Source organism: Brassica oleracea, chromosome C8 (assembly GCF_000695525.1).
Source record: "Brassica oleracea var. oleracea cultivar TO1000 chromosome C8, BOL, whole genome shotgun sequence".
Classification (NCBI taxonomy): Eukaryota; Viridiplantae; Streptophyta; class Magnoliopsida; order Brassicales; family Brassicaceae; genus Brassica; species Brassica oleracea.
The window spans coordinates 19,705,580-19,727,066 of record NC_027755.1 but is presented as its reverse complement, the minus strand read 5'-3'; the positions used below and the strand labels follow the sequence as shown (position 1 = coordinate 19,727,066).

The following is a 21,487-nucleotide window of genomic DNA, read 5'->3' as shown; positions in this document are numbered from 1 at the left end:
AAGTCTCCCGATCAAGCAGCCGTTCAGTTCAAAGCCGAGAATGTTAATCTTGTGGGCCTGACCCTGTAAGATCTGCGGAGAGCTGGTCTTCAAAGTCACTATATGTGACTATTTCTATGCTGTCCGACTTTGTCGTGAAGGCTACCCCGACGCATTCAAGCTTCGTCTCGAATCCGCTGTCATCTTCATTTGAAGAATTATCTTGTTTAGTTTACATTGTTGTAGTTTATGTTTTCAATCAAAGAGGATGGTTAATTCCCTCTAACCGTTGTAATCAAGCAGTTTGAAGAGTAATGAAATTAAGTTGTGTTCCAAAAAAAAAAATTAATCATCTTTCTTATGCTAGATGTGTGTTCATGCTGGTGTTGCTGTCTCTTGAGTTCTCTTGTGCCTTAATCTTCTGTTATTACTCTTGATCCAGTTCTTGTCTTGTTCCACCACTTTGTTCCATCTTTCTTCAAATGTTTGAAGTTCCCATGTCGATTGCCTCCTTATCTATTTTGTTTCATCAAAACCATACAAACACTATGATGCTAACTCTTCTCCTTTTATTTGCAACCGACAACATACCTAAGAAGAATCTGATGGAGATTTACTCACCGAGGTTCTCGAATTATGGCCATGTCTCTTGAAAATATCAACAAAAAAAGAACCATAAAGGTGTGAGCTATTTTTTAGTTAGAGGCCAAAAGAATGGGAAAATGGGAAGTGTGCGCTTTGAAGTAATGAGCTGCGGTATCAGAGAAACAACGTTATATAGAAAGTTCTTTCATCTTGGGATCATACATTCATACCTTCTTCTCAGAGTGTCCACTTTCACCTAAAGTTTGAATGCCTTGATGAAATATATACTCACTATCCACGATCCCCACATTCTTCGTTCTATCTCCCTAAAACGGTCAAAACCGTGCTCACAGTTGAAGATATATGAAAATTTCTGAATGACACGTAATTTTGTGAATAGAAAGAAGAAAAGGTGACAGAGTTGGCTAGTGTAATATAAGTTTTTGATGGGGCAACCATAATGTTAAGTTCAGTACGAATGTTTTAGACTATATATTTCAAGGTTTCAAAAGAACTAGATTTTTTTAATTTCAGCAAGATATAGAATAAGTTAATAAAATCTTGAATGAGAATCACGATTTGTAAAGAAAAAATAAGAGCACCTGTGCACAATATCCTAGTTTCATATCCATTCCCCATCCATGAACCAAATCATTCTACAAAAGCCAAAACAAAAATGAACTCAAGTGAAATAATTACTAACCGCAAGTGAAAATTACCTGTATAAGATTCCAAGTGCAAAACCAAGCAGCTCTTGAAAACACCGGAGCCATTCCTTCAACAAATCTACATAACAAAGTACAATATCAATTATGTATACCATTCACACAAATAATTTATCGCCTACTAAACCATTACCCTGTGCAAGGAGGATCTACGCTTGCGTTAGAACACTTTCTATTGCCTTTACTGATGTAAACTCTCCTGTGTTTTAATTTTGGCATCATGTTGTAAAACAAGTACTAAATGTATGAAAACAAACAAAAAACTCTCCTAAAATGAATAATATGAACCTATGAAATATCTCTGTACTAGAACGGACTGTGATTTTGTGGTGGATTCCACTAGAGTTTGAGTCCAAAGCCGGTTGAGATATCTCCAGTCCCTCTGATTTAACTATCTCCAAATACCTGAAGAAAAATTCTGTCACACTCAGTTCCTTCACGCTCATGATAACTGTAGGAAGTTTACCTCTCTAGTGAGAAATTCTCTACTCCAAGATCCTCATCCCAAATAAATATATAATCATAAATTGATACAACATCAGGATGGAGAAATCGTTTCGCAAACCACCTAAAAATCAAGAGAGGAATATCATATAAACACAATGTTACACAATTGAACATCAAAACAAAACATCATCTCTGTGATATTATCTTCAAGAAAGAAAATAACCATTTAGTCTGGTCCTGTGCAACTATATGTATGGCCTTTGAACTCCACTCCAGATCCAACCATTGATCCATATTACCATCGTAGTGGAACAGAACAACCGTGAAATTCGCTGGAAGAAACTGAGAGACCCAAGAGCTTTACATTAAAATGAAACCTCTGTAAAAAAAAAATTGCAATACCTTCTTTACAATAGCGTCAACGTTACTCTTTTGCTTAATTCCTACGGGTATGGCCAACAAGTTACGGTTAGTCATTTCTACACCCTGTGTTTAACAATCACAACACACATTAGAAAGTATTTTAGCTATGTAGCTATATATTCAATCATAGATGCCACGCTTCTTGATGAAATAGCACTAACCTTTGACCTCAAACTACTACTAGACCAGAGAGGCTTCAGTTCGAGGTCCGTTCTAGGCTCTATGATACCACGAGGCAAGCCTTTTAATTTCTGATCGACTGGTTCTGATTCCTGGATATAGTCCATAACTTAACTTTACATTAAACTAGAAAATAAGATTACTTAGGAATTTAGGATATCAACATGTTACCTTAGCCATGTCAATGGGATAATCTGATTCTTCTAGCTGAAGGATGGATAGAAAAAAAAGAGAGTTTACTTATGAAATAATCAAGTCACCACATTCAAAGAGATCAAAACGATAGGTTACAACATTACATCTGTATCTTCGAATTGAATATGTGTGGTCTTATACCAAAAGATCAAAAGTGCTGTACATATGAGAGCCAAGAAGGGTTTTATTCTCCACCAGGATTTACTCTGCAAGACTCAAAGCATTGTGTTGTTGAAACAGTATAATAAACCCAAACACAATTGAGGAGGTGCTATAAAGAGAAACCAAAGCTTACCACATCTTGAGCGTTGTTTCTTTTCTTAACAAGTGATGGTTTGGTCGTAGACGGTAAACCATGTTCCATTCTTTCTGATACACAATCAAATAAAACCCCCTAAGACAAGTTTTGCAACAAAAACAAAAAAACTTTTAAGATCAGAAAACTCACCAGACTGCCTTTGTGTTGTCCCAATAACACAGAACAGGAATACAATTTAACCAGGCCGTACTTGTCACTTTGTCAGTGAATCTCAGTATGTTGTTAGGCCTCTATTGTTTATAGGTTTACCATATGAGTTCATTTCATGGTATTACGTTGTATCAAATACATAGCCAATGAAAATTACCATCTAGTTATGTTACGTGAACTAAAACTTTAGCAAAAGGAAAAAGTTTGAAGACATCTCAAAACGGCAATAGCGGTAAAACGTTATAGTTTATATTACCAAATATAGAAGAACAAAGTTAGCAAGTTTGTCTTATTGATATATAGGTGGTTGACAAGTGATTTTGTAAAATAAGTCATGCATGACGTTAATTAAATACTTTTAAGTCTCATTGCATTCCTTAGGTAAAGATAAAAGAGATTGAATAGCCAAAAGTGGAAGAGTTTCAATATGCAACGGTATAAACATAGATCGTTTACCCCGTCAAGAAAACTAAGGCAATAAACTAAACGTCTCCCTCTTTTTGCTACCAAACAATGATGAAACAATGACATCATACGTAGCAATTGATCAGCTCAGAGAGATCGTTCTAGCTGTTGATTGTGAGTTTTGCATATGCATATTACCAACAAATGTTTTGTGTATCAATGCAACCCAAGTTAGAGTCTTGAATATACATAAACCAGTTCTTTTTTTTTTTAACATTAATGATATATGTACACAAAATACGCATAAATAATCTCCATGAACCCAATCAATGTAGTGAGATCATCGGGAGAAAACAAAAACATTCGATGCCAAACTCAACTCAACTCAACTCAATGTGGTTGCTGGAATGTTTATTAAGCCAATGGGTGATATACATGATAAAGAAAACAGTCTTTCAACATTCTTGAATGGAGTTTGAGTTGGAGGAATCTCTTGATGAGCTATGTTGATGCTGAGACTTTGAGATGTGTTGAGAAGGATGAGGCACGGGCACTGGATGAGCAATGAACGTAGGGATGTTGTCTCCTGGCATCAATACTGACACACCGTTCGCGTAAACAGTCATCTGCATATGGATTACATCAGAGAATCAGTCATTCATAAACTTAATGGAAACAACATTATTATTTTCCATGCATGAGCCAAGAAAACATAAGCAAATGAGAGGGAATTGAGTGGGGAGAAGACAATGACAGATCTAAAAACATCTGTCATTGTTCCCCAACAGCAGCTCAAGTTAAAGAGGAAGAAAAGAGCAAACACACTTGTCTTAACTTTACATTTATGGGTCCTCTCATGTCTTTGAATGCTTCTATCTAGTCTTTCATCACATGGTTTTTGGTCCATGACCATGTAAAATCAATCATTAATGCCAATCAGTCTTTATCAAAACGAGTATATCTAACATGAAAACAAGGGGGATACAAAGGAGGACCCATAATCACAGGGAAGGACTAATTCAAACTTAAACTCACTTCTCAAAACACAAAAAGAGATGAGATACAAAGAAGTCTCCAGGAAACTATTACCACAAGAATATGACACTGAAAAGCAAACTCTTTAAAGTGTTACCCACTTCTCCATAATTTCATTCAAGTTCACATATAGATTGAGATCTCATTGGTATAAGACAATTCGAGCTTTCTGAGTCTGTTCTCTTAAGAATAGATTCGGGAGTACTATGCAATCTCAATGAAACTATTTAACCCTCAAGAACATGACCAAACTCTAGCCTAGGAGGAATGTTAGGTTTCAAGAAAGCTTGTGGGGGCCATTTGTGTTCCTAGGACATGTCAGTCGCACATGGTTTAATTTTAGACTTAAACGTTATACCTCATTTTCCTTTACAAACGAATCTAGCCTCCAACAAACAAAACTTTATTACACTTAATTTCTTGTCTCCTTCGCCATTAATTGAAGAAGACGAGAAAAAAAAAAAACAGGAGATTCAAAGTGACAAGAGAAATCAATGAATGCATCACCATGACACCATATATACATATATACTCAAATAGTGTATGCATGTGTGAGTGAAGAAGCTTATTGAGACATCTTTAAACGTTAATGATGTAAGAGCATGTGCATTGTTGGGTCACTTTCAGTACTCAAAATAGTACACAGAGTCAAAACCCTATGATGTTTTATTCTTCTGATTTTTTGCATGAGCGTGTTCACATCAAAATGAAAACAAACCCTCAGATTATAAATGTAATTTTTTAGAATAATTAATCAAAAGACTAAACCTTTTGTCTAAATTAAACACAAACTTAGAAAGAAAGCATCATAAAGACTGAAGCTTTTATCCAATTTCAGATTAGTCAAACTGTGTCAACACTTAACAGTACTTAAGCAGACAAGAATACGACAAAATAAGGAATCTGTGTTTACTACTTAAAGTACTTGCCTTGGGAGATTGGTAGCCGAGCTTAGATGCTGCTGACCCACTGAACCCGACCCGAGAATCTATACCCGAAAGGATCCGACCAGAAGAGGAATCTGGGTTAGTGGTTGTTCGAATGAGTTTCTCGAAGATAGCCATGAGGAGGAACATTGAGATGAGAATGGCTGTAGCTACGAAACCAAATGAGACGGCGTTAACTGAGTCCTCGTCGAATCGAGATTTACATGGTTCTTCTCGCCGGAGATTCATCGGAGCTCCAATGGGCGGCCATGGTTGATGGTTCGTGCTCGTCTTCAAGAGCTCAAGGTCTCTCATTACTGATATTAAAAGTTAGTTTGGCCTTAGTGTTGTGAGTTCGTTGAGGTGAAACATAGAGAGATGTGAGTAGTGAGAACTGAGAACTGAGAACTGAGAACTGAGAGATGAAGAAGGAGAGGAGAGGGAGCAAGTGGGGCTAATATGTGAGAATGTGAAAGTTTGGGATTTTAATAGAAATTGTTTTAAAATTGTTTTTGGGGACACACATGTTGTCCTTTTATTACACAGCTTTTCTTGAGAATTACAAAGAGAATAGTGATGTTTTTGTTTACTAAAATATTTTGTTTAATGAGAAAGTGTTGTTATATGAGAGCATCTAGAACTTTAATATGTTACACCTATAGTCATGCATGTTCGCTGTCCAATATGAATTTAGGACAGTATATTATCTTGAATATGTGTTGATTTTTAAGATGATAACAAGTGTTTTTCTTTGACAACTTGATAACAAGTGTTTTTATAAGGGAATGAGAGTAGTTGCCCTCGATAACCATATCTATAACTTAATCTACAATATTTATTTTTAAAATGTATACCATTTTTTGACTAAATTTAATACACATAAAAAAATTTCTCCGGATTCATTTAATAAAAAAGTCATTATACAGACCCGTCTCAATAATATTATGGACCCTGAGATAAATTTGAGACTTTTTTCTTAAAAGAATTTTTTTTTTAAAAGCTCTAATCTAAGTTTAGAAAATGTAAAATTGTGATGGACCATGTGCAAATGTACATCCAGCACATGCCCAAGACCGGGCCTGAAGTGAACCATGTATGGTGGCACAATGATAAGTCATTTTAAGAGCAAAGCATAAACTCATTACATCGTTTTGGTGTTCCGACTCAGACTTTTAGATGAGGTTGGTTGCTGGAACACTCTTAACCAAAAAGTATCCTAAGAGCATTTATAGTGTCAAGATTATACTATTTTAGTGTAATTTCAACACACAAAAAAATTTCATCTCCAATCCAACTCCAAATCACACTATAATTTGATGTGAAATTATAGTTTTGCACTAAAATAGTATAATTTTTAGTGATGGATTAGAGATGTTATATTAAAATAGTGTAACACTAAAATAGTGTTTTCGAATTGGGTTGGAGATGGCCTAAGCTCCAAAATTATTCAAAATTTTAAACTTAACAACAAACCTATTTAATAGTATATCCTTTGACCAAAAGATAGTATATCCAAAAAATGTACAACATTACTAATCACCCACAAAAATACGTGATCATCTAAATAAACAAAATAATTTGAAAGTACATCTTGATAATCTTAGTCAAGCTAGAAAAATCTAAAATCTCAACAACAAACAAAATTTCAATATATCTGAGTTTATTTGTGATAACCTCATTCATTTAATTCAAAATCTCAATGAGTAAAAATAAAATATCTAGTTTTTAGTATTTTGACTCAAACTATTCCTTTATTTTATTGTTTTGAAATATCAAAAGTTGAAAAATTAAAGAGAAAAAAGAATATTTTGATTCGTTGAGATAGTAGGAGACAAAGACCAAACAGTTAAAGAAAAAAACAGAGTAAGCACTCTGCCCAAAGTTTCTTCTTCTTCTGTTATATCTCTTTCTCGTGAAGCCCAATGTAAATTCCTCGCACGGATTCAATTCAACTACCCCCAAAAAGCTGAACACTTTATTTTTTTCTCTCTAAATTCTCTTTCTTTTTTCAGCTAAAAGACCCAAAAGATTGAAACTTTCATCCATTTTCAAAAGACCCTTTTAAAGCTTCACAATCTAGAAAAGGTTTATTTCAACATTCTGATAAAAATGAGTATGGAGGCTGTGAAGAAGATGTTTCGGAGGGTGAAGCAGGCGGTGAAGAAGACCAAGAAGAAGCAGAAACAGACTATGTTTCAGTATGATCCATGGAGTTACGCTTTGAACTTTGACGATGGAGAAGAAGCTCCTCAGAGATTCTCCAGCAAGATCACTTTGATTTATGTTGTTTCTGTCAAATTTTGACAAGTTATCTCATTCTCTCTCTCTCTCTTTCGTTTACAGTTTTGAAGCAGTCCACATTTGTTTCAGTGTCTACCTCTCTCTCTCTCCTTTTTGTTATTTTCCATCAAACTTAGCTAAAGATAATTTTTCTAAAAACTTGAATAGTATTTTATTTGTGTACTGCAAAAGATCGAAAGCGTTGGCTCTTCTAAGTTCGAGTCAAGCTTCTTAAAATCGATTTAGTTTGGCAACATTTGATATCGTAAATCAATGTGCAAATTCCAATGTAGAAACCGTAATTACTTTGTTGAACACTTTGAAAATATTGTTATTCAAACCTTGAACACATTTATTTGGGTACTAATCTTTGTGTAAGTTCTAACGTTCAAAACATACCTTGCAAAGATCGTAATTAATTAGTATTTCTTTGACCATTTTGAAGTTAGATATGACTAAATAATACTATAATTAGTCAAAGATCTTTTTAAAAAAAAAATTAGTTAAGATTCGTATTTGAAATCACTTCAAAGTTAGAATTTATGTTTATCAACTAATATATTTTGAATCCATAAGCTAAACACCATTGACTCAAAAACACTCTTCTATTAAAAATAACACCATTGACTCACAAACACTTCAATTAAAAAATGCCAAATTCTTTGGAACATAAAAATTCCAGGTGAGAGGTAGATACGCAAGAAAGAAGCTTAGGAAGTACATTAAAGAACAGTGTACTAAGCAGACAAAGAAGCAACTACTGAACGAGAGAAACTGAGCTTGCATTTGTATAAAGAGTGAAACTAACCATTATCAAGAAAAATATATGCCAGACAATGTGATTGATCTGTATATCAATATCCAGCCACTTAACACAAAAACATTGTTTCTTAATAAAATATGAATACTATACACAACATTAAAAATCATCAAATAAACACAGAGAATCAGACAACGAATCCAACAATCCTATGTTCTGTCTCCACCACATCTATCATTCAACCAACCAACAATATCCCCACGAACAATCTCAACGTTCTCATCAGTCTCACCGAACAACATCGAATGCATCATCCCTTCATAGATCTTCAACGTCTTGTCCTCACTCTTCGCACTCTCATACAACTCTCTACTCACCTCAGGATCCGTCACCACGTCCGCGCTTCCGTGCAGCACAAGGAAAGGAACGCTCACATCCTTTAGCTTCTTCCCCAAGTAATCCGTAACCCTAAGCAGCTCCATCACCGTCCCCAGCCTCGGCTTCCCACCGTACCTCATCGGATTCCTCTTCGCGATCGGCTTCTTCTCCTCCACCTTGATGCACTTCTCCAACAGATCCTCCGTCGGGACAATGGCCCATGTCGGAACGAGACTAGAGATCGTGATCAGGATCCGATCGATCGGCCACTTAGGTCTCACCTTGTCGGAGATTTTGCACATCGGAGCGACTAAAACGGCTCCGTCGAACCCCGACGGATCAAGGAAGTGGATCAGGAGAGAGATCGCTCCTCCCATCGATTCTCCGAAGAGGAACCGTGGCAAGGTTTGATACTTTGGTTGTTTCTTGATCGAATCGAAGAAAGAAATGAGGTCGTGGACGACGAGGTCCACGGAGGGGACGTAGGCGCGGACGCCGTCGGATCTGCCGTGGCCTTCGATGTCGAGAGCGAAGCAGGCGAAGCCGTTTTGGGCGAGGAAGATGGCGGTGGACTGGAACGTCCAGCTGATGTCGTTGCCGTAGCCGTGGACCATGAAGATGATGCCACGTGGAGGAGACGAGGAGGGAGAGGGGAGCCACGAGCGGGTGAAGAGGTTGAGACCTCGAGGGGATTTGAAGTAGGATTTGGAGCCGGTGATGCCTTTGAGGTTGAAGTAGTCTTGTTCTGGGGTGTCTCCCCAGAAGTTGATCTCTGGAGAGAGATCGTGATCAGACATCGATCTAGTTCGAAGACAGAGAGATTGTGTTTTTTTTTTGTGTCTTGCGGTTCTGATGAGTGATGAGTGGTTTAGTTTGACTTTTGAGAACGTTAACGCGTTTACTATTGCTTTTTGTTTGGGCCTTCGGGTTTAACTTTGGGCTTAAAAGTAGGGTTAACGAGTCAGGCCCAAGTGAGTATCCTGATTTGTTTATTAGTCTATGTAATTTGGGATATTTGACAAATCACGATGACAGAAGTACACAAAAACTATATACTTCTTTTGGTAATTTATCTGAATCATGACGATTACAGTATCTCAATCGTGTTTTGCCACGTGAAAAACCTTCAAGACTTATTCACAAGAGACTTGTGATGTACATTTCAGAGAAAAAAACTGTAATAATGAAGTTTTGTATAAAATATAATTTGAATCTTTAATATATCAGAAGAGTTTATCTCTTCGTACGTAGTGGGAATTTCGCTTAGTGTGTGTATTTTCCACTCAACCGAGGTAGATGAGGTAAATCCTTTTGATTAGGCCTCGGACGGATCGAGTATCTAGACAATTTTAAGATATCTGGATCCGGATCCTTATCCGACGGATCCATAATTTTACTATCTTTATCCGGATCCGGGGTTCTCGGATATCCTTCTAAAAATTGTAATATCCGGCGGATATCCGGATCCAAATTTGGATCCTTAAAAAAAAAAAAAAAACAATATTAATATATATATATATAAAATATTAACAATAATTTAAAAAATATGTATATAATGTCTTTAATTATTTCTATGTATAGTATTACAAAATTTACATAAAATTTATATATACTATTATAAAAATAAAAATATATTAAATAAAATTAATTTTTATACATAGATATTACTATTTTTGAAATATTTTTTTAATAAAACTTACGGATCCGGATATCCGGACTTAAAAGTTAAGATATCCGGATCCGGATCCGGCTTTGACGGATCCAACATTTTACTATCCAGATCTGGATTCAGCCCTTTCGGATATCCAGATTTTCGGATCGGATCCGGAGCAAATCTCGGATCGAATCCGAATCTCGGATCGAATCCGGATCTCGGATCGTGATCATGCAAAGATATTAAACTTTCTGATCTTGCATCGTACCAAAATAAAAAGTCTCTGGCCTACTTTTGATCATGCAAAGATATTAAACTTTCTGATCTTGCATCGTACCAAAATATAATCTATTTTTTTATCGCGTTTTAATACGAATAATATTATGATCCATGGAGTTTAGGCTAAATATCTCATTTCTATTTTTCTAAATAAATAGTTTTTTTTTTCATTTTAAGATATTTTCGTCTTAACTATCTGCACAGTGTTACAAAAGTAAAACTATTTGCACAGATTTTATATTCTAAATGAAAAAATGTGATTAGTAGAAGATTCCATGACCTATATATCTCTTGTTTGTTTGTGGAAGAGTGGATATAGTCAAAAAATCCTTCAAATGAACTTTTGGTATGCGCATTTTCAATATTTGGATGGATAAGAATCACCGGTAAAAAGTGAGATTTTAGCAATACTTTGACCATTCTAACGAAGTTAGAATTTCACTAATCACCATGTCCCATCCAATGGTGTTATCATCGTGCAAAGTTATCTCTAAACAAATGTTAGTATTATATTAATATCTCTGTTTACCTGCATGGAGACACATATTATAAAACTTTTAAAACAACACGAGTTTCTTTCAAAACCGGTCCAAGCAGGCCTGAGACTTTTATCCGAGATCCGGATTTGATCTGTGATCCGATCCGGATCCGATCCAAAGATCCAAATATCCGGAGAGACCGAATCCGGATCTGGATAATAAAATGTTGGATCCGTCAAAGCCGAATACATATCCGGATATCTTGAGTTTTTAGTTCGGATATCCGGATCCGTAAAATTTATTAATAACTATTTCAAAAGTAGTAATATCTATATATAAAAACTAATTTTATTTAATATATTTTCATTTTAATAATAGTATATATAAATTTTATGTAATTTTGTAATATTATAAATAGAAATAAGTAAAAGCATTATATATATTTTTATTTTTAAATTATTGTTAATATTTTATATTATTAATATTATTTTTTATTTATTTTAAGGATTCAGATATCCGCCAGATATTATAATTTTTAGAAGGATATCCGACACCCGGATATCCGCGAACCCCGAATCCGGATAAGGATAGTAAAATTAAGGATCTGCCGGATAAGGATCCGGATATCTTAAAATTGTCTAGATACCCGGTTCGTCCCAGGCCTAGGTCCAAGAGTGAAACCATTAAAATTTCACTAATCAAAGTTTTATGAGCAACATTATTGGTTAGTATCTAAAACGAAGTATCTAAACAAATTAATATTACTATTTTAATACAATTTATCTATATAATTCAATTGAATTTTCTAAAAAAATTAAAATGATCAATAAATAGACAATAAGTGCACACATGACATTAAATGTTCTCGGCATCTCCAACAATGACACCAAATTTGATGTTGAAATTACAATAAATTTGGTGTTTTGGTGTCATAATCTTTTTGTCATCTCCAACAATGACACCAAATTTTACGACAAATGTAATATTATATATTATTTGATGTTTTCAATTCTTAAAGTTTTCAATTTATATTATTTGTAATTGATAAATAATTATTTTATCACATTCAGATTATTCTTTATAATATATTATTTGTAAGTGAAAAATAATAATAGTTGTTTAGTGATTTATTTTGAAAATAAAAATAAAAATAGTTTTAAAAAAAATTCAATTATGTGAAAATAAATTAAAAGTACAAATAACATAATATATTTATGTTTAATTACAAATTTGATAGCAATGGAACTATATTATTAAATGAAACAAAATAAAATATGTATATTAAGATTTGGTGTAAGAAATAGTGTTACACCAAATTTGGTGAAATGATGTCAAATTTGATGTTTTGCTAGAGATAAAATTACATCAAATTTAGTGTTTTGGTGTTTGAGATGGCGTGATGAGTTTCTTATAAACCCTAATTATTTTAGAATCTCAGTACACTCTCTTTCCTATTTTTCTAATTTGTTTTTTTTTCTAATTTTAAAAGCGAAGAACTCCCTAAATACTTTACTGAAGGTGCTATAACTTCGTACATATAAAAAGGTATTTATTTTCTAGTATCTCAGATCGCCTTCCACAAGATTGTATTAGAGTATTTTTAGTAGGGAGTTTCTCAACCCAAGTCTCTTAAATGTATATATGTAGGCCTGAAACTTTTATCCGAGATCCGGATTCAATCCGAGATTTGATCCAGATCCGATCCGAAAATCCGGATATTCGGAGGGACCGAATCCGGATCCGGATAGTAAAATGTTGGATCCGTCAAAGGCGGATCCGGATCCGGATATCTTAATTTTTTAGTCAGGATATCTGGATCCGTAAGTTTTATTAATAAATATTTCAAAAATAATAATATCTATATATAAAAATTAATTTTATTTAATATATTTTCATCTTTATAATAGTATATATAAATTTTATGTAAATTTTGTAATATTATACATAGAAATAATTAAAAACATTATATATATTTTTATTTTTAAATTATTGTTCATATTTTATATATATATTAATATTATTTTTTATTTATTTTAAGAATCCTTATCCGGATCCGGATATCCGCCGGAGATTACAATTTTTTGAAGGATATCCGACACCCAGATATCCGAGAACCCCGGATCCGGATAAGGATAGTAAAATTATAGATCCGCCGGATAAGGATCTGGATCCGGATACTTTAAAATTGCCCGGATACCCGATCCGTCCTAGGACTATATATATGTATACATAAATATATATTTAATTATGGATATTTCAAAAAAAAAAAATTATATCACTATTTTATTAATAATATGTATTTTATTATATTTTGAATTTTTGTGCTACAAGCCTCACTAATATGCTCTTAACCTTCCGTTACAGATGTATCCAGTCGTGTCAGTCAGACTCAAGTCCAACGAGTCATTATGTATTTTGGTCTCATACAAAATTTCTGGTACCTATCTTAAGCTAGTCGGGTTTCAAGTGAAGTAGGTTAGGTTTGTCTCAAACTCAGCCCGAAAATTGAAAATGTTTTATTTTATATCCTGCAATTATCCGTAAACATTGTTATAACTTATAAGTGATTGTGGTTGTAGTATTTGAAATCAATCATAATAATGTGTAAACTGCAGACGCTTACTTTATTAAACATCAGTATGGTTATACATATTTGCCGCGTTTAAACTAATACTATAACTATAAATAATTCCAAAATATGAACAATATTTTTCGTCCCAAAAATCAGTATTGCCGCTGAACTTTTTCTTGCATTCGACTCTAATTGACACCTGGTAAGCATAACAGTATTGATGTGATGAGTAATAGAATACGAATAAATATATCGACGAATGGTTTATGTCATAGAAATGGCTAAGGAATGTAGCATAAAACCTAAGTTTCTGTAGGTCCAATGGTTGTGGATCGCATAGGGCATGTCTCTAGTAGACTAGCAATACTGTGTTTAGATTCCATATGCTCTTATAATCCTTCAAGTACTCATTAGAAAAGGTAGAACCTAGACCTTCTATCTTTAATAGTGACGATCAAACACTTCATCTTCTTTATCTCTTTAAGTGCGCATTACATACGATATCAATTACCATTTAACCTCATTTATCTGCTAATGTTCTCGTAGTCAATGGATAAACCATTTTTTATCTTCCATAAAAAGAATCTATGGATAAACTTTTGGCTATCTATCTAGTTATTTATCTATATATAATCGGTATACTTATCTAGCCACTAAAAAGACATAGGGTACACGTACATGCACCTATGGTATTTATAATTTTGTGTAAATTTCTTAACAATTTGAGATATATGTCTAATGTAATTTATAAGTTCATATGAGTTACTTGTTCTAATTAAAATTCAAAGATATGAACTTCCCACCTAACAAAAGTGTCTGCAGTACTCTTTACAACTTCTTCACGAATTCACCATCATAAGAATCAATCAATCTTACTTAGGCGAAGTCTAATGATTTACAAAACCAAAACTTTTTCTTAGCTTTCTTAACGATGAGACAATATAGTAGTCTTATACGCCATCAACTTGTAGAGGCCATGGCTATGCCGCTGTGGAATTCCTAATATTTGTTTCTTGATTTTCCTTTATCAAATAATCCACCAATAGGATCTCAACGTGTGCGTCATTATGGGATGTCTTTGTCCTAGATCACTAAAGATCATTGACCTATTCACAAATTGTCTAGAAACAGTTCCCCAAAATCTATTGGCCAATAAGGTTATTACAATTACACGTATTCGGTCTTTAATATTATTCATAGTTAAGTGGGTATATATCCAGATATTATAGTTCTGAGAATCATATAAGTGGACATACATTGGCCAATATGGACTCATGGAGTCTGGTCTGACAGTTTAATTAAGCGGTCCCCATATATGTTGAACACAAATTATCATTTTTAATCTTTAACTTGTGTTAATTACGTAAAAAATAAAATAAATAGCAATACAACTATTTGAAGGTGATTAGATAAATCATTAGCTCGTATTGTAGTAGTATAAGTAAGTTCCAAGCTAGTGGCCATTCACCAATGCAAGGGATCCAAGTAAGATGGATTTTTAATTAATGTATATATATTGTTGACAAAAAAGGAAGAAGATTTCAGCCATTTTTTAATCGAAACATTCCATATCAAAGTGAAATCGTTATATGAACCTATAACCAGCAATGACCAATGAGATACCACTTTTACAGAGGTTAGAGAGCCAGCTTATAAACAATTAGTGACAACGGAAGCTAATCCATGAACTGCTTCTTGACGTACGTGCTGATATATATACAAAGATAAGTAAAGTACTTGAGCATGCAATTCTTTCACTATATTCTCCTATTGACACTTTTATATACATATACACATTAACTTCCCAACAAAAAGACAAAAAATAATTAATTGAAAAATGTATATCAAATATGAAACGGAAGGTATATAATCCAGACATGATTTCCCTCTCATTCCTCATCAACGAAAGTTGGAGTCCATGTCATAACCATTCAACAAAACACTTTTTGTTTCTTTCTCTATATGAACTTCTATATTGAGAAGTCATGTAGCTACACTATTGCTGGAACGAAAAGCTGTCAATTTGAAACTATATAAGAGTAAAATGTATGCATAACAGCCATGTGTATGGATCTATTGATATGCATTATAGTTTTGACCAACGTAATTAAATCCCCAGTGGGATAGTGGTTGTGTGCTAAAGTTCTTAGAGAGCTCGTGGTTCAATTTTTCTAGTGCGACTATTCAATGGTGACAAAAAGGAATATTTGATCTATTATCTATATGCATTAGATCTTCATCATTTTATTAATTAGATATCCTAAAACTATAAGTACATCAAATTAAATTCAAGAATCCCAACGGCGCATAAGGTTCGCCACAAAACTACGTTTTCTACGTTGCTAATGATGAGGTTCTTATGGATTTATATAACCTTTTATGTATAGAAAAACATTTTTGAAAAATAATATAAAATTAAAGGGCACCATCAATTTGGAATATATACCTCCATTTCCCTTTCCCAACAGTCAATTCTTGCTCAAAGATGTTGCAACGTGACATGTCTCCTTTTTAATGAAATAAATCATGTTCTCTTTTTTTTGGAATATCCGCATCGTATGTAACCTAGGAGTCTATGACGTTAGCAATAGTTGTGAGAAGTTATTCGTTGAGTTCAGTGCATAAAATTTGACTATGATATAGTGGTTCATAAAGATTTTACCTTGAGATCTTATTCATATGTATAGGTTTTTTGTTGTATTCGTATAAATAGTTCCTTTGAACTTATTATATTCAGTAATTGATGCAAAATGTTACATATTGGAGTACTTAGTAACAATCTGTTTTGGCCAGCAATTAGTAAATTAAACTTAAGTTTATTTCATTAAATTTGAATGATTAATAATACTAATCTACGTATAAATATGATTGAGTTTAAATTAGTCACTACAAGAAAACACATGCTTAACGACGAAAATTAACGAGGAAAAACAATCCTCGTAAATTTGCGTCGAGTTTACGACGAATTTACGTGAAAAACTAAAGTCATCGTTATTTCCTCGTAACGTAACGACAAAACTGTTTCGTCGTAAAGTGGATGTAATTTTACGAGTATTTTACGAGGAAAAACTATTTCCTCGTAAATACGACGTAAACTTTGCGTGGTATTTACGAGGGAATAGTTTACGTGTATTTAGCGAGGAAATTTTTGAATCCACCAACTTCATAGGTGTTACACGTTTTTTTTGCCCACCTAATTAATTTTCGTCGTAAATTCATAGCAAAATTACAACTACCAGATTCGAATTTTCCTATAAATATGGATGTTTGAACATCATTTTAAACACACCAACAACAAAAAACGTGAAAGAAAAAAAAATGGCTGGCTCCGGGAATATTTACGAGTTGCGGAAGTGGATGTATATGCATAGAGATGCTAACGGGAGAGTGACGAAAGAATACCTTGCGGGTCTGGAGACATTTATGCATCAAGCAGATTCAACACCGCTCGCCCAAGAAAATGGTAAGATGTTCTGTCCTTGTCGGAAATGCAACAATTCGAAACTGGCAAACCGTGAAAATGTTTGGAAGCATTTAATAAATAGAGGTTTCACGGCAAATTACTATATCTGGTTTCAACATGGAGAAGGTTTTAATTATGATCAGAATGAAGCTAGTAGTAGTAATAGCAATTTTCAGGAAAAAGAACCGGTTGATCATCATTTGCATAATGAACATAGTTACCAGCAGGAGGAGATGGTAGATTATGATAGGGTTCATGATATGGTAGCTGATGCATTCGTAGCTCATGATGAAGATGAAGAACCTAATATAGATGCAAAAAAGTTTTACGAAATGTTAAACGCGGCGAATCAACCACTTTACAGTGGTTGTAGAGAAGGTCTCTCTAAATTGTCGTTAGCTGCTAGAATGATGAATATTAAAACTGATCACAATCTACATGAAAGTTGCATGAACGAATGGGCGGACTTGTTTAAAGAGTACTTGCCGGAAGACAATGTGTCTGCTGATTCTTATTATGAGATTCAGAAACTGGTTTATAGTCTTGGGTTGCCTTCGGAGATGATAGATGTTTGCATCGACAACTGCATGATCTATTGGGGAGATGATGAGAAGCTAGAAGAATGTCGATTCTGCAAGAAGCCACGATTCAAGCCGCAAGGACGAGGACGTAATAGGGTACCGTACCAAAGGATGTGGTACCTACCAATTACAGACAGATTGAAAAGATTGTATCAATCAGAGCACACTGCTGGAAAGATGAGATGGCATGCCGAGCATACTCAGACGGATGGTGAGATGACTCATCCATCAGATGCAAGAGCCTGGAAACATTTCAACAAAGTACATCCAGATTTCGCTAGCAATATCCGGAATGTGTATCTCGGATTATGCACAGATGGATTTAGTCCGTTCGGAATGTCAGGGAGACAATATTCATTGTGGCCAGTCTTTCTTACTCCATACAACCTGCCACCGGAGATGTGCATGCAACGGGAGTTACTATTCTTGACCATATTAATACCTGGTCCGAACCATCCAAAAAGGTCCCTGGATGTTTTCCTACAACCACTGATAAAAGAGTTGAAGGATTTGTGGTCAACAGGGGTGAGGACGTATGACTGTTCAACGAAGACGAATTTTACGATGCGAGCGATGCTTTTGTGGACCATAAGTGATTTCCCTGCCTATGGGATGTTGTCTGGATGGACTACACATGGGAGATTAGCTTGTCCATATTGTAATGGAACGACAGATGCGTTTCAACTGAAGAATGGTAGGAAGACAAGTTGGTTTGATTGTCACCGTCGATTTCTTCACATTGGCCATCCTTACCGAAGAAACAAGAATTTGTTTAGGCACAAAAGGGTTGTGAGAGACACTCCTCCTCCATATCTAACTGGAGAACAAATTGAAGCGCAAATCGACTACTACGGAGCTAACGAAACAGTTCGTTGGGGTGGTAATTGGCATGTCCCTCGTAATATGCCAGATTCTTACGGTGTTCATCACAACTGGCACAAGAAGAGTATATTTTGGGAGTTGCCATATTGGAAGGATCTTCTTCTGCGCCACAACCTCGATGTGATGCATATAGAGAAGAATTTCTTTGAGAACATCATGAATACAATATTGAATGTCCCAGGGAAGACAAAAGACAACATAAAATCGAGGTTGGACTTGCCGGATATTTGCTCAAGAAGCGAGTTACATATTAAAAGCAATGGACAAGTTCCCGTTCCGATATTCAGATTATCTTCAGAAAAAAAGTCGGTGTTGTTCAACTGGGTGGCATCAGAAGTGAAGTTCCCCGATGGGTATGTTTCGAATCTCTCTAGATGTGTTGAAAAGGGTCAAAAGTTCTCCGGGATGAAGAGTCATGATTGTCATGTATTTATGCAACGACTACTGCCCTTTGCATTTGCGGAGCTACTTCCAACAAACGTACATGAAGCACTTGCAGGTACGTAGTGTATTATATCACAATAATTTACAAAATAATATATGACTAACAATGTGTTTAATTTTTTTTCGAATATAAAAGGCATTGGAACATTTTTCAGGGATCTGAGCGCACACACTCTTAAAGAAGAAGTCGTGGAACAGCTTCAGGAGAACATTCCCATCTTATTGTGCAACTTGGAGAAGATATTTCCTCCCGGATTTTTTGACGTCATGGAGCATCTAGCTGTCCACCTCCCATATGAGGCATTGCTTCGTGCACCTGTACATTACGGATGGATGTATCAGTATGAGCGAGCCATGAAATATTTGAAGGGAAAAGCAAAGAACCTCGCCAAAGTTGAAGGTTCTATAATTGCTGGAAGTTTGACGGAAGAAGTTTCTCACTTCACATCGTACTACTTTGCGTCAAAAGTACGTACACGGAGAAGAGCTCCAAGAAGATATGATGATGGTGGTGTTGCGCCAACATATGCAGTTGCTGGTGTTCCAGACATCTTTAGCCAGATTGGGCGACTCGGTGGAAAGTCTAAAGAGGTTTGGTGGTCGAGTGAACAAGACGCTCATAGTGCACACACCTATATTCTACTCAATTGCGAAGATCCATTGATGCGTTATTTTGAAAGGTAACATATATTGACACTTCGAAACACATATAAGTATAATTAATTGTATAATTGCGAGAGATTCATTCCTATAAAATGTGATTTTACAGCCTATTTGTTTCTCAAGTCGAAGAAACATTTCCTGGTATATCCACAAGTGACGTAGACAAAAGGAAAGATCAACACTTCATTAAGTGGTTGCGGAATCAGGTATTAACTAAAAAAAATTTCATACATTATCTGTATTTCATTAACATTCTCTTTATTTTTGCAGGTTGATTATGACGACGACGATGCAGATTATCCTAAGTGGTTACACGAAGTAATTCAATCTCCACTTGTAAAGGTCACCACATCACAGATGTATTTCACACGAGACTATACTTTTCATACATATGACTATGGTAGACAGCGGGCGACCAGTAACTATGGAATATGTGTGAAAGGGGAAACAGATTTCTACGGGATCTTGACGGAGATTATTGAAGTCGAATTTCCAGGGATACTGAAGCTGAAATGCGTCCTCTTCAAATGTGAATGGTTCGACCCCGTCGTCAACAGAGGTGTTCGGTCTAACAAATTCGGTGTAGTTGATGTCAACGGTGGAAGAAGGTACAACAAATTCGAGCCTTTCATCTTAGCTTCACAAGCAGACCAAGTTAGCTTCCTTCCATACCCTCGGATGAGAGATTCAGGTATAAATTGGTTAGCAGTGATCAAAGTTACACCTCGAGGACGAATCATCAGTGGAGAAGAACCACCATTGCAAGAAGAACAGATAAATGAAGTCGAGGAACCTGAACAAGAAATTGATGACATCCTTCTCATTGATCCGCATAATCACGAGTACGAAGATCTTACCGATGATGCCACAGACGAAGCTGTTGAAGACGAGTTTAATGAAAATGATGATGTTTCTAGTGATGACGAGAATGTCGATGTATCCGATTGATGTATTTGTTTTATGAATAAGATGAGGGAGTTTGTTTTATGAATAAGATAATGTGAGGTTTGTTTTATGAATAAGGGAATGCTGGGAGTTTGTTTTATGAATAAGCAAATGTGGGAATTGTGGTTTGGAATAGAAATAAAGATGAGGTTTGGAATATATGAAGTAGAAAATAAGGAATATGGGGTTTGGGGGTTTCGGATTCTAGGGATTTAAACATAACACTCGTTAATTCCACAAACAAAAAATCGTCGTAAAGGACTCGTAGGTCAACGAGGAAATAACGACGAAATATAAAAAAAAAGAACGCGGGACTCGTTAATTCCACGTAGGACAAAATCGTCGTAAATACCAAGTACGATGAATTCGTCGTAAAAACCACGTAGGATGAAATCGTCGTAAATACCACGTAGGATGAATTCGTCGTAAAAACCACGTAGGATGAAATCGTCGTAAATACCACGTAGGATGAATTCGTCGTAAAAACCACGTAGGATGAAATCGTCGTAAATACCACGTAGGATGAATTCGTCGTAAAAACCACGTAGGATGAAATCGTCGTAAATACCACGTAGGATGAATTCGTCGTAAAAACCACGTAGGATGAAATCGTCGTAAATACCACGTAGGATGAATTCGTCGTAAAAACCACGTAGGATGAAATCGTCGTAAATACCACGTAGGATGAATTCGTCGTAAAAACCACGTAGGATGAAATCGTCGTAAATACCACGTAGG

At 35.1% G+C, this 21,487-nt stretch overlaps 4 protein-coding genes across 4 annotated transcripts; 1 reads left to right on the top strand and 3 right to left on the bottom strand.

Annotated features, from left to right (window-relative positions):
• Nucleotides 1-354: 354 nt before the first annotated feature.
• LOC106308881 lies at nt 355-2,898 on the bottom strand. The gene is made up of 14 exons (XM_013745986.1): nt 2,830-2,898; nt 2,639-2,740; nt 2,511-2,546; nt 2,321-2,431; nt 2,139-2,222; nt 1,960-2,078; nt 1,756-1,857; nt 1,578-1,694; nt 1,423-1,488; nt 1,284-1,350; nt 1,167-1,220; nt 795-890; nt 601-627; nt 355-495 (listed from the first exon to the last, which is right to left on the bottom strand). Exons 1-14 carry the CDS (start codon nt 2,896-2,898, stop codon nt 355-357), a joined length of 1,191 nt encoding a protein of 396 aa, XP_013601440.1.
• Nucleotides 2,899-3,704: 806 nt separating this feature from the next.
• LOC106310541 lies at nt 3,705-5,802 on the bottom strand. Its single transcript, XM_013747772.1, has 2 exons — nt 5,373-5,802; nt 3,705-4,034 (listed from the first exon to the last, which is right to left on the bottom strand). Exons 1-2 carry the CDS (start codon nt 5,682-5,684, stop codon nt 3,864-3,866), a joined length of 483 nt encoding a protein of 160 aa, XP_013603226.1. The 5' UTR covers nt 5,685-5,802; the 3' UTR covers nt 3,705-3,863.
• A 1,478-nt stretch (nt 5,803-7,280) lies between these two features.
• Nucleotides 7,281-7,930, top strand: LOC106311191. The gene has a single exon (XM_013748414.1). The coding sequence runs from the start codon at nt 7,479-7,481 to the stop codon at nt 7,671-7,673; it is 195 nt and encodes a 64-aa protein (XP_013603868.1). The 5' UTR covers nt 7,281-7,478; the 3' UTR covers nt 7,674-7,930.
• A 529-nt stretch (nt 7,931-8,459) lies between these two features.
• LOC106307648 (caffeoylshikimate esterase) lies at nt 8,460-9,645 on the bottom strand. Its single transcript, XM_013744661.1, has one exon. It carries the CDS (start codon nt 9,582-9,584, stop codon nt 8,619-8,621), a length of 966 nt encoding a protein of 321 aa, XP_013600115.1. The 5' UTR covers nt 9,585-9,645; the 3' UTR covers nt 8,460-8,618.
• Nucleotides 9,646-21,487: the final 11,842 nt, after the last annotated feature.

What these genes read in the sequence shown, in the direction of transcription:
- LOC106310541 (XM_013747772.1), bottom strand. Translation starts at nt 5,684, where the DNA reads ATGAGAGACCTTGAGCTCTTGAAGACGAGCACGAACCATCAACCATGG. An exon ending in TCGGCTACCAATCTCCCAAG is followed by an intron (nt 4,035 to 5,372) that starts GCAAGTACTTTA and finishes ATCCATATGCAG; the next exon opens with ATGACTGTTTACGCGAACGG.
- LOC106307648 (XM_013744661.1), bottom strand. Translation starts at nt 9,584, where the DNA reads ATGTCTGATCACGATCTCTCTCCAGAGATCAACTTCTGGGGAGACACC.
- LOC106311191 (XM_013748414.1), top strand. Translation starts at nt 7,479, where the DNA reads ATGAGTATGGAGGCTGTGAAGAAGATGTTTCGGAGGGTGAAGCAGGCG.
- LOC106308881 (XM_013745986.1), bottom strand. Translation starts at nt 2,898, where the DNA reads ATGGAACATGGTTTACCGTCTACGACCAAACCATCACTTGTTAAGAAA. An exon ending in TTCAATTCGAAGATACAGAT is followed by an intron (nt 2,547 to 2,638) that starts GTAATGTTGTAA and finishes TCCATCCTTCAG; the next exon opens with CTAGAAGAATCAGATTATCC. An exon ending in GTAGATCCTCCTTGCACAGG is followed by an intron (nt 1,351 to 1,422) that starts GTAATGGTTTAG and finishes TTTGTTATGTAG; the next exon opens with ATTTGTTGAAGGAATGGCTC.